At 42.3% G+C, this 13,548-nt stretch overlaps 1 protein-coding gene across 1 annotated transcript; it reads right to left on the bottom strand.

Moving 5' to 3' along the window:
• Positions 1 to 1,719: 1,719 nt before the first annotated feature.
• On the bottom strand, positions 1,720 to 4,511 carry LOC115136130 (small nuclear ribonucleoprotein Sm D2-like). The gene is made up of 3 exons (XM_029671592.2): positions 4,405 to 4,511; positions 3,779 to 3,958; positions 1,720 to 2,869 (listed from the first exon to the last, which is right to left on the bottom strand). Coding segments are annotated over exons 1-3 (366 nt in total). The 5' UTR covers positions 4,407 to 4,511; the 3' UTR covers positions 1,720 to 2,685.
• Between the last annotated feature and the right edge of the window lie 9,037 nt (positions 4,512 to 13,548).

Genomic DNA, 13,548 nt, shown 5'->3' with positions numbered 1-13,548 from the left:
AGATATATTGAAGCGTCATCAAGCCATCAGTCAGGAAGTTAAAGCTCGGTCGCAAATGGGTCTTCCAAATGGACAATGACCCCAAGCATATTTCCAAAGTTGTGGCAAAATGGCTTAAGGACAACAAAGTCAAGGTAATGGAGTGACCATCACAAAGCCCTGATCTCAATCCTATAGAAAATTGGTGGGCAACCTGACTCAGTTACACCAGCTCTGTCAGGAGGAATGGGCCAAAATTCACCCAACTTATTGTGGGAAGCTTGTGGAAAGCTACCCAAAACGTTTGACCCAAGTTAAACCATTTAAAGGCAATGCTACCAAATACTAATTGAGTCTATGTAAACTTCTGACCCATGGGGAATTGATGAAAGAAAAGCTTAAATAAATCATTCTGTCTGTTATTATTCTGACATTTCATTCTTAAAATAAAGTGGTGATCCTAACTGACCTAAGACAGGGACTTTTTATTAGGATTACATGTCAGAAATTGTGAAAAACTGACTTTAAATGTATTTGGCTAAGGTGTAAGTAAACTTCCGACTTCAACTGTTAATGTGTGTGTTCATGAGTGCATGTGTGCTAAGGTGCAGCGTCAGTCCATTTCAATTGTTCAGCAGCAGTAGATAGAATCTCTGAGCCTGTTGGTATCAGACCTCATGCTCCGATACCATCTGCCCGACAGTAAAGGAGAGAGCAGCTTGTGTGTGGGGTCCTTGATGATGCTGCGAGCATTCCTCAGTCACCGTTTTGAGTAGATGTCCTGGATGGGTGGGAGCACGGTTCCAGTGATGTACTGGGCCATCTTAGCCTCCCACTGGAGGGCCTTGCTGTCTTGGATGGATTAAAACCCGTACCAGGCCGTGATGTAACCGGTCAGGACGCTCTCGATGGTGATTCGGTAGTAATGTATTTGGAGGAATGCAGAATTTATTCAGCCGCATTAGAAAGTAGACGCTGTTGCTCTTGACAAGAGTGGTGTTGTTAGTCTATTTTTCTGTACTGTATACCAAAACCTAACATTAGTAAGACATCCTCAGTGATATCATACAGATTAGCCCACCACTAGAGGGCATTGAAATATCACATTCTGCATGCTGTACTGTGCTCAAGGCTGAGAGACTCATCCATTTCCTGGCTTTGCAAGGACCCAAGTGTTACTTTTACCACAAATGTGATGTTAACCAATAACCTTAAACATTCCCTATAACAGTTTAGACTCTATACAGTGTACAAAACATTAGAAACACCTTCCTAATATTGAGTTGCAGCCCCCTTCGCCCTCAGAACAGCCTCAATTCTTTGGGGCAAGGACTACAAGGTGTCGAAAGCATTCCACAGGGATGCTGGCCATGTTGACTCCATTACTTCCCACAGTTGTCAATATCTCCTTCATACACACAGCAGTGTTGCAGTTTTTGACTCAATCAAACCATTCACCCTCTGAATGGCACACATACACAATCCATGTCTCAAGGCTTACAAATCCTTTAACCCGTATCCTCCACTTCATCTACACTGATTGAAGTGAACTCAACAGGTTACCTCAATAAGGGATCATAGCCTTCACCTGGATTTACCTGGTCAGTCTAATGGAAATGTTTTGTAAACTGTGTACTTAACCATTTAGTCCTTTCTAGCATGGCCATCAAGCGACTTCCACACAAGATGGCCAGTTTTGCAGGTTTTCTTCATTTACATTAAATGCATGGCTTTCAGAGATGGAGAACAAAAACATTTGTTTATTAAATTATTAAACAAAGAGAAAAAAACAATATGTTCCTTGTAGGAATTTTATCACCGCCTCAATAATAAAACAGGCCGATATCAGATTGGAGCTTTGAGTACAAAATTCAGCAGTTTGAAAAACTATGACAAGATCAGCCAATAATATTAATTTGTCTCCATTATGTTTGTTGGATGTTGGAATCATATCAAACAATATTAAATCATAACATAAACAGAGGGGTCATGTTCAAAAGGGCAACTTAAGGTCACATATGGTTAAACTAATCTCTCAGCTCTAACAGGTTGGAAGAAATAAATTCATGTCATGTTGCAGAGCACTTTTTGAAAACTTGGTCCTTACTAAGAGATCCAATATCCATGATTAATAGAGTTCTGAGCCGAATTCATTAAGCAGAAATATAAAAGATTTAAAAATGGAAAACAAAGTGTTCGAGAAATACCACCACTACTAAAAGAGTTTCTCCATGTCATGCTTACAGAACTTGACCCAGGGCCACATTTAGTAGTCAAACATTGTGGAACGTTTAATATAGAAATGTAATGAATAGAGCTGACGTGATTCCTTATTCTAGATGTCAGAGACGCATGTTTGTTCCACATTGTATATTTATATCTAAATGTTCCACAACATTGTGGCCTGTTGAACGCAGCCCTGGTGTGGAGAGCAAACAGATTGAAAAGGCCAAGTGACTAAAACAATCTCATGTACTTGACAAATGCCGTGGAACATTTTAGATTGATGTGATTGCTCATTCTAAAAAGGGGCTTGAACATTCCACAACATTGTGTCCTGATGAACATTGCCCTGCTCTTGTAGTTTCTCAGCTAAAGCAGGGTAGTATTCACTAGAAACCAAACAGAAGAAAACTGACCAAAACGGGGCGGTGTGTACTAATTATTATGACCCAGTGTGGTACAGACTTTGGGTGAGATGTCAGTCTACTTCCCCCCAGTCCCAGTGATCAGAGGGTTCCTCAACACAACAATGACAGAGTCCCCTCTCAGAAACATCTTAGAGATGTACCGGTCCTTGTTCACTGGCTTGGACTTCTTTTTCCCCTTGCCACTCTTCGGGACCTCTGTCCACATCTCCTTCACATTCTCCAACACCATGTTGCAGTGCCTACATAGAGAGAAGACAATGTGAAATTATACAGAACAAAAATATAAAGCGCAACAGGCAACAATTTAGTTACAGTTTATATAAAGGCCCTTTATTTTAGGGCCACTTCATTAAGCCCCAATCTAAGGATTTCACATGAATGGGCATGGGTGCAGCCATGGGTCGACCTTTGAGGGCATAGGCCCACCCACTTGGTAGCCAGACCCAGCCAATCAGAATTAGTTTTTCCACACAAAATGGCTTTATTAGACAGAAAACTCCCCAGCACCCTCCCGCAGTTGAAGAAGACAGATGTGGAGGTCCTGGGCTGGCGTGGTTACACGTGGTCTGCGGTTGTGAGGCTGGTTGACAAATTCTCTAAAACGACGTTGGAGGCAGCTTATGGTAGAGAAATTAACATTCAATTCTCTGGCAACAGCTCTGGTGGAAATTCCTGTAGTCAGCATGCCAATTGCATACTCCCCCAAAACTTTAAACATATGTGGCATTGTGTTGTGACAAAACTGCACATTCTAAAGAGGCCTTGCCCCCAGCACAAAGTGCACCTATGTAAAGATCATGTTAAATCAGCTTCTTGATATGCCACAACTGTCAGGTGGATGGATTATCTTGACTAAGAAGAAATGCTTACTAAGAAGGATGTAAACAAACTTGTCCACAAAATTTGATTGAAATACACTTTTAGTTGCACCTAGAACATTTCTGGGATTTTTTTAATTTTAGCCCATAAAACATGGCACCAACACTACATGTTGCATTTATATTTTTGTTCAGTGTACATGTTAATTGAAATGGGTTTTGGGAACCAAGTAATAGAATAATCCAAACAAGACATGAGGTCATGATCTGGAAGGTGATGGAAAAGTAGTTTATTTTCTGCCATTTTCAGTTACTCATTCAATTCATTACCTGTCGAAGGCTTTGACTCGTCCAAGTAGCTTTTTGTTGTTGCGGCAGTTGACGAGGACTTGTGTGTTGCTTTTCACGGACTGGGTGAGCACAGACAGTGGTCCAGTGTTGAATTCTTCCTCCTCTCGTTTCTGCAACTCTTCTGGAGTCATCTCAGACTTGGGTTTATTCAGCAAACTCCTAGAAAGACCAAATAACATGTGTCAAAATGCATAATCTAAAACCTAGCTATAGGTATTAGTTAGGTAACTCAAATGTGCAAAATATTAATAACATGGGATTTATATAGCTCTTTTCAAGGACCCAAAGTCGATAAACAATTGTAGAAAATACATCAGACTAAACAAAAACCTGCATAATTATGAGGTCAAAGGGAAAGAGTAACAAAGTTAAACCATACCTCATTATTTTGTTTAGCTATCAACAATGGTTAGCGAGCTAGCTCTCTAACCAGCTAACGTGAGCAATTCAGATTCAAGCACACTAACGTTAGCTAGCTAGCCTGTATAAGAACGATTCAGTAAACTTTGAGCAAGCTCATTACAACCAAATCCCAGCACACATTGCAAAACAAACGCATTTAGTTGATACATTAAATGAACACTCAACTGCACTCTTGAACTTACATGTTTGTGAATTGGTGTTATTTATGTTCTGAATGAATGAGGAGAAAATGATTTCGGACTGAAAACGTTGCGCGAAAAATACCAAATACTTCCGGGTAAAATAAAGGCTCCTCTGCGGTCCTAACAATGGACACAATGTGGCGGCATCTACTGGCAAGGAGTATAAATGCAACTACACTACAGCTCATTCATTAATTTCTCCCCAAATATATTTCAGGTATTGATTGAGATATACATGTCAATTAAGGTTTTGTATCGTATTGATCTCAAAATAGCAACAATGGGTAGCATAACCGTTTTTACAGTCACCCTTCCTTGCCCTATGGTTAGCATTGTACTGAAAACTGCATGTCATTGTGACTACTCATATTGTGGTAATCCATCCCTATGATCATGATTAACTGAACAAGATATAAGAAGTATTGTGAAATCTTGTTTTAAAAAACGCCTTAACAGACACTTTTATAGATACAATGTTGACAACATAGGCACCATCATTCTTTGGCATGTCTTTTGAAACGGTGATATCACACACACACACACACACACACACACACACACACACACACACACACACACACACACACACACACACACACACACACACACACACACACACACACTCTGGTGTCACCTATGTAGTTCTCTTTCTCATCCCTTTCAGTAAAATAATTAGCTAAGGGCGTGGCTCACACCGCAGACACAGATATTTAACAGTCAAACATGCCCTCTCTTTCCTTCGTGTTCAGACTGGTCAGCGCAAATTTAACTATGCAAATAAGACCTAGTGTAGTATCTGTGTATCTGTGCTGGTTCTTTGAGTCTTTTATGTCTTTCATCGTCATCAATAATTTTAAACCGACTTGGTCCACACATCTCACACACAAGAGACGATCTACTGACGTGCAAATGCAGTGCTTTGTGTGACTCCACATGATCTCTGCCTGATTTAGGCTATGTAGCAGTAGTAGGCTTGTTCTTACACAAAAGTGTCATACAAGTTTAATAATTTAATTGATTAATAATGGAATTGAAATTGGAAATATGGCAACATTTTCAAATTTTTCTGAAATCAGAGAATGCATTTTAGAGCAATCAGTTTCAGTGGATTTATTTCTCTCTCTCTCGCTCTCTCTCTCTCTCTCTGGTGTGGATCTCCTATTGATTTGCATGCTGCATCATACATTTGCATACAGTTACAGCGCAGCTCTGGAGGACATCAGGACACAGTACAGTCAACAGTCTTCTGGTTGTCTGAAAGAGGCAGCCATCCCCGCAAACCTTTTCAATCAACTTTGTTTCACCGTCATTTTAACAAAACAAATCTAGATTTTTCCTTCTGATGATGTTGAATCAAAGTGGAAAAGTGATTTGATTTGAAAGAAGTCATCAACGTAAAGAAGTTTCGGAAATGTCCAATCAAACGTAGGCCTAAATAGAAATTTGACGTTGAATTTAAGTCTGTGCCCAGTGGAATGTCTGTCAAACCTGTCTACAGGAGCATGTAGGAATGACATATTCAACTACATGGAACAATTTGTTTTCTCACACATACATAAAGTCAGGCATGATGACTGTTGTACAACCATTATGTGAATGTTTCAAACCTCTGTATCTGTGAATGCTCGAGTATAAATGCAGGTTTTAATCGCAGATACAGTATATTAGCTAACAACATACTTTCAATAGATTCTCCCCTTTAGTAAATCTGAAGAATAGGGAGGGAGACTCAGCTCTTGAAATCACTTTGTTGTATTTTTTATGTGTGATTATTTTGTGATTATTCATAAATTATATGCTCACAAACAGACTTAAGACAAAGGAAAGAACAATATCAATAATACCATCCCACCCCCTCCCTCAGGACCTCCCCAACCCTTTTTAGCTTTACCTTACAGCCAGTGGTGTAAAGTACTTAAGTAAAAAATACTTTAAAGTACAACTTAAGTAGTTTTTGTTGGTATTTGTACTTTACTTTAGGATTTACATTTTTGCCGACTTTTACTTTTACTTCACTACATTCCTAAGGAAAACAATGTACTTTTTACATTTTCCTTGACACCGAAAGTACTCGTTACATTTTGGCATGAAAATTGTCCAATTCAAACACTTTTCAAGAAAACATCCCTGGTCATCCTTACTGCCTATGTTCTGGTGGACTCACTAAACACAAATGCTTAGTTTGTAAATGATGTGAGTGTTGGAGCATGCTCCTGGCTATCCGTAAATAAAAAACAAGAAAATTGTGCCGTCTGGTTTGATTAATATAAGGAATTTGAAATGATTTATACTTTTACTTTTGATACTTAACTATATTTTAGCACTTCCATTTACTTTTGATACTCAAGCACATTTAAAACCAAATACTTTTACACTTTTCCTCAAGTAGAATTATACTGGGTGACTTTCACTTTTATTTCAGTAATTTTCTATTAGGTAATTTTTTAAACTTTTTCCACCACTGCTTACAGCACGTGTCGACCTGAGGGACGAGTGTCTGCAGGTTTTCGCTCCTCCCTTGTACTTGATTGATGAATTAAGGTCACTAATTAGTAAGGAACTCCCCTCATCTGGTTGTCTAGGGCTTATTTGAAATGAAAAAATGAAAAACAGCAGACAGTCGGATGTCTATGGAATGAGTTTGACACCCCTGCCTTACTGAAGCAACCTCTGAGGCTTACACTTTTTCTACTGACAGTTTATGAAGACAATTGAAAACCTTTCTAAGGTGAAGGATTCTCTTGCTCTGGTGTTGGGATGTTTTTCTGTTGACCTCTATGGCATTTGCATGTTGGGGTTTCGTGTCTGGCTGCTGCAGCTGTATTTGCCATTCAGAGTCCAGTGAAATGAGCCAAACAGAGTTCTGTTTCTCTCTCTCTCTGTTTCTCTCTCTGTTTCTCTCTCTGTTTCTCTCTCTCTCTCTCTCTCTCTCACTATTTTTTTCTCTCATGGGAAACACATGTTAACATTGCCAACACAAGTGAGGTAGATAATATACAAAAGTGAAATGAACAATAAAATAAACAGTAAATATTACACTCACAGAAGTTCCAAAATAATAAAGACATGACTAATGTCATATTATGTATATATACAGTGTTGTAATGATGTGCAAATGGTTAAAGTACAAAAGGGAAAATAAATAAACACAAATATGGGTTGTATTTACAATGGTGTTTGTTCTTCACTGGTTGCCCTTTTTCTTGTGGTAACAGGTCACAAATCTTGCTGTTGTGATGGCACACTGTGGTATTTCACCCAGTAGATATGGGAGTTTATCAAAATCGGGTTTGTTTTCTATTTTTTTGTGGATCTGTGTAATCTGAGGGAAATATGTGTCTCTAATATGGTCATACATTTGGCAGGAGGTTAGGAAGTGCAGCTCAGTTTCCACGTCATTTTGTGGGCAGTGTGCACATAGCCTGTCTTTTCTTGCGAGCCAGGCCTGCCTACGGCGGCCTTTCTACATTTACATTTACATTTAAGTCATTTAGCAGACGCTCTTATCCAGAGCGACTTACAAATTGGTGCATTCACCTTATGACATCCAGTGGAGCAGCCACTTTACAATAGTGCATCTAAATCTTTTAGGGGGGGGTGAGAAGGATTACTTTATCCTATCCTAGGTATTCCTTAAAGAGGTGGGGTTTCAGGTGTCTCCGGAAGGTGGTGATTGACTCCGCTGTCCTGGCGTCGTGAGGGAGTTTGTTCCACCATTGGGGGCCAGAGCAGCGAACAGTTTTGACTGGGCTGAGCGGGAACTGTACTTCCTCAGTGGTAGGGAGGCGAGCAGGCCAGAGGTGGATGAACGCAGTGCCCTTGTTTGGGTGTAGGGCCTGATCAGAGCCTGGAGGTACTGAGGTGCCGTTCCCCTCACAGCTCCGTAGGCAAGCACCATGGTCTTGTAGCGGATGCGAGCTTCAACTGGAAGCCAGTGGAGAGAGCGGAGGAGCGGGGTGACGTGAGAGAACTTGGGAAGGTTGAACACCAGACGGGCTGCGGCGTTCTGGATGAGTTGTAGGGGTTTAATGGCACAGGCAGGGAGCCCAGCCAACAGCGAGTTGCAGTAATCAAGACGGGAGATGACAAGTGCCTGGATTAGGACCTGCGCCGCTTCCTGTGTGAGGCAGGGTCGTACTCTGCGGATGTTGTAGAGCATGAACCTACAGGAACGGGCCACCGCCTTGATGTTAGTTGAGAACGACAGGGTGTTGTCTAAATAGCAAGACTATGCTCACTGTCTGTACATAGACATAGCTTTCCTTAAGTGTGGGTCACTCACAGTGGTCAGGTATTCTGCCACTGTGTACCCTCTGTTTGGAGCCAAATAGTGTTCTAGTTTGATCTGTTTTTTTTGTTAATTCTTTCCAATGTGTCAAGTAATTATCTTTTTGTTTTCTCATGATTTGGTTGGCTCTGTGGGGTCTGTTTGTGTTTGTGAACAGAGCCCCGGGATCAGTTTGCTTAGGGGACACTTCTCCAGGTTCATCTCTCTGTAGGTGATGGCTTTGTTATGGAAGGTTTGGGAATCGCTTCCTTTTAGGTGGTTGTAGAATTGAACGTCTCTTTTCCGGATTTGATAATTAGCGGATACTGGCCAAATTCTGCTCTGCATGCATTATTAGGTGTTTTACGTTGTACACAGAGGATATTTTTGCAGAATTCTGCATGCAGAAATTCAATTTGATGTTTGTCCCATTTAGTGAATTCTTGGTTTGTGAGCGGACCCCAGTCCTCACAACCATAAAAGGCAATGGGTTTTATAACTGATTCAAGTATTTTCAGCCAGATCCCAATTGGTATGTTGAATTTTATGTTCCTTTTGATGGCATAGAATGCCCTTCTTGCCTTGTCTCTCAGATCGTTAGCTGTGGCGCTGATGTTTAGACCAAGGTATGTGTAGTTTTTTGTGTGCTCTAGGACAACAGTGTCTAGATAGAATTTGTATTTGTGGTCCTGGCGACTGGACCTTTTTTGGAACACCATTATTTTGGTCTTACTGAGATTTACTGTCAGGGCCCAGGTCTGGCAGAATCTGTGCAGAAGATCTAGATGCTGCTGTAGGCCCTCCTTGGTTGGTGACAGAAGCACCAGATCATCAGCAAACAGTAGACATTTGACTTCAGATTCTAGTACGGTGAGGCCGTGTGCTGCAGACTGTTCTAGTGCCCTCGCCAATTCGTTGATATACACTGCTCAAAAAAATAAAGGGAACACTAAAATAACACATCCTAGATCTGAATGAATGAAATATTCTTATTAAATACTTTTTTCTTTACATAGTTGAATGTGCTGACAACAAAATCACACAAAAATGATCAATGGAAATCAAATTTATCAACCCATGGAAGTCTGGATTTGGAGTCACACTCAAAATTAAAGTGGAAAACCACACTACAGGCTGATCCAACTTTGATGTAATGTCCTTAAAACAAGTCCAAATGAGGCTCAGTAGTGTGTGTGGCCTCCACATACCTGTATGACCTCCCTACAACGCCTGGGCATGCTCCTGATGAGGTGGTGGATGGTCTCCTGAGGGATCTCCTCCCAGACCTGGACTAAAGTATCCGCCAACTCCTGGACAGTCTGTTGGTGGATGGAGCGAGACATGATGTCCCAGATGTGCTCAATTGGATTCAGGTCTGGGGAACGGACGGGCGGGCCAGTCCATAGCATCAATGCCTTCCTCTTGCAGGAACTGCTGACACACTCCAGCCGCATGAGGTCTAGCATTGTCTTGCATTAGGAGGAACCCAGGGCCAACCACACCAGCATATGTCTCACAAGGGGTCTGAGGATCTCATCTCGGTACCTAATGGCAGTCAGGCTACCTCTGGCGAGCACATGGAGGGCTGTGCGGCCCCCCAAAGAAATGCCACCCCACACCATGACTGACCCACCGCCAAACCGGTCATGCTGGAGGATGTTGCAGGCAGCAGAACGTTCTCCACGGCGTCTCCAGACTCTGTCACGTCTGTCACATGTGCTCAGTGTGAACCTGCTTTCATCTGTGAAGAGCACAGGGCGCCAGTGGCGAATTTGCCAATCTTGGTGTTCTCTAGCAAATGCCAAACGTCCTGCACGGTGTTGGGCTGTAAGCACAACCCCCACCTGTGGACGTCGGGCCCTCATACCACCCTCATGGAGTCTGATCGTTTGTGCAGACACATGCACATTTGTGGCCTGCTGGAGGTCATTTTGCAGGGCTCTGTCAGTGCTCCTCCTGCTCCTCCTTGCACAAAGGCGGAGGTAGCGGTCCTGCTGCTGAGTTGTTGCCCTCCTACGGCCTCCTCCACGTCTCCTGATGTACTGGCCTGTCTCCTGGTAGCGCCTCCATGCTCTGGACACTACGCTGACAGACACAGCAAACCTTCTTGCCACAGCTCGCATTGATGTGCCATCCTGGATGAGCTGCACTACCTGAGCCACTTGTGTGGGTTGTAGACTCCGTCTCATGCTACCACAAGAGTGTAAGCACCGCCAGCATTCAAAAGTGACCAAAACATCAGCCAGGAAGCATAGGAACTGAGAAGTGGTCTGTGGTCACCACCTGCAGAACCACTCCTTTATTGGGGGTGTCTTGCTAATTGCCTATAATTTCCACCTGTTGTCTATTCCATTTGCACAACAGCATGTGAAACGTATTGTCAATCAGTGTTGCTTCCTAAGTGGACAGTTTGATTTCACAGAAGTGTGATTGACTTGGAGTTACATTGTGATGTTTAAGTGTTCCCTTCATTTTTTGAGCAGTGTATATATGATGAAGAGGTTGGGGCTTAAGCTGCACCTCTGTCTCACCCCACGGCCCTGTGGGAAGAAATGTGTGTGTTTTTTTGTCTATTTTAACCACACACTTGTTGTTTGTGTACATGGATTTTATAATGTTGTATGTTTTTTCCCCAATACCACTTTCCATCAATTTGTATAGCAGACCCTCATGACAAATTGACTCTCTCTCTTTCTCTCTCTCCCCGTCTCTCTCTTTCTCTCCCCGTCTCTCTCTTTCTCTCCCGTCTCTCTTTCTCTCCCCGTCTCTCTCTCTCTCCCTGAAATACTTTTTGGTCCAGGACTAGGCTTAATATGTAGTGTAGATGTGTAGATTAGGTGGAGTTTTCAACATATTTCTTATACCAATAATTTCCTTTCAGTTCCATCATTCATTCCAATGACAGTTTGTTTCCAGTGAATTCTGAATGGCAGTTTGAATGGAGGTGGTTTGAATGGAGGAATATCTGTGCATTCACCTGCCACATTCACCTGTCTATTTACAGAATAATTCACTCAATAAATCAACAGCCATGAGTGGGGATGGAACGCTTACAAGTGTTATTAGTTTCTCTAAACCGAGCAGTCAACGGAGGACAAACAGTAGAGGAGTTAGCCCTTTCTATTGCATTTGAATGGCCATTGTCTGAGACCAAAATCCACCAGACAATCCGATCAGGGGGAGAAGAAAAGGCTGTGGCTCTTCTGTGCGTGCTCCTGTTACTCCGACCGGGCCCTCTGTCCAGGCACAGCCGGCTCCACATTTGCATGACAGGGTCCACTTGAATGTGGAGGCCAGATTCTCACTGCCTGGCATGCAAAACCAGTGGGGGACCAGTTAAAAGAGGCGCACGCGCACAGTCAACGCAGGTGTGCACCAGTAAAAAAGTCTCCCCCCTCCGCAACCCCACCCCGCCCCAAACATCTAAATGAGTGTTATGGAAATGAGCGCTGTGATTTTCTTGAGCTACCTGGACAGAGGTTGGATAGAGGGTATTGGCACGATGGTGAGGGGATGGCCAACGGTGAGAGGGGGGGGGGGTGTAAGGTGATACATGGTCCTGTAGCTGAACACAAAACCAAAGTGGTGGGACGCAGGAGCATTTGACAGTAGCCTCAGAGTCAGAAAGTAGCAGATTCATACAGAGACGAGAGAGAGAGAGAGAGAGAGAGAGAGGATGCCACGGTCGTTCCTACTGAATAAGAAAAAGAAGAAACAGGGGGCATGTGGAGGATGGAGGTGGAGAGACCCAGAGCAGACAGACTGGAAAGAGGACAACAGAACAGGTCAGTTTGGGATATGTTTATTCATATTGTTCAAGAAGACAAGGATTCTTCTTATCTTCCATCTTCTTCTACTACTGTTGTAAATAGTAGTATCTGAGAAAATAGTAAATGTGTACAAAAAAAGGGAAAGAGAAACCACTGAACAAAAATATAAATGCAACATGTAAAGTGTTGATCCCATGTTTCATGAGCTGAAATAAATGATCCCAGAAATGTTCCATACACACAAAAAGCTTATTTCTCTCAAATGTTTTGGAACAAATTTGTTTACATCCCTGTTAATGAGCATTTCTTCTTCGCCAAGATAATCCATCCACCTGACAGGTGTGGCATATCAATAAGCTGAATAAATAGCATGATCGTTATACAGGTCACCTTGTTCTGGGACAATAAAAGACCGCTCTAATATGTGCCGTTTTGTCACACAACACAATGCCACAGATGTCTAAATTGTAGGAATTCCGGTGTGTTGGAGTATCGTTATTTTGTTCGATCATTACTGTATTTATTACATGTAATTTTTGTTCAAGAAACCCTAATAATATTATTTTATACAGACAATCCATATTTGCATTTAGTTTGAGTTGTATTGTTGTCATTTGTAGGGAAGTTACAGGTTTGTTTTTATCAGAGGACAGAATATTATAGAATAGCCTCACAGGCAGTTTGATACTGGTGTTGCCTCATAGGTTGGTTATTTGTTATGAATGTCTATGCGTGTTTTGAGTGTGTGTCTCTTACCTTTTCAGTGTGTGAGAATGCTGAGGTGCAGTCTACAACAGTCACCTGCCCTGACTTCCCTAAACCTGTGGTTCTGCCTGAGCCAGCTACCCCCTCCTCAGTATCAGGACTAGTACCAGGACCATTACCAGGGGAAGGACCAGAGATTGGGCCAGACAGGGGCCAAGATTGGTCCAATCTCCTGTCCCGGACCATGGGCCAGCACCAGGGTCATTTCTACCACCCTGCTACACTGGCACTGGCATCCCGAGCCAAGGTAAACTTCCACTGTATTTCTATGAGACATTGGTGTCTATGAGATGTCTGTTGGTTGCTGTGAAACACAGTTATGTATAGGTAGATAGTCTCGGA

Source organism: Oncorhynchus nerka, linkage group LG10 (assembly GCF_034236695.1).
Source record: "Oncorhynchus nerka isolate Pitt River linkage group LG10, Oner_Uvic_2.0, whole genome shotgun sequence".
Classification (NCBI taxonomy): domain Eukaryota; kingdom Metazoa; phylum Chordata; class Actinopteri; order Salmoniformes; family Salmonidae; genus Oncorhynchus; species Oncorhynchus nerka.
Note: the sequence above shows the minus strand (reverse complement) of the source record. Positions and strands in the feature narration are given on the sequence as shown.

Bases quoted from the DNA above. Each gene is read 5' to 3' on its own strand.
- LOC115136130 (XM_029671592.2), bottom strand. The intron at 2,870-3,778 runs GTAATGAATTGA...CTCTCTATGTAG, and splicing joins CGAGTCAAAGCCTTCGACAG to GCACTGCAACATGGTGTTGG.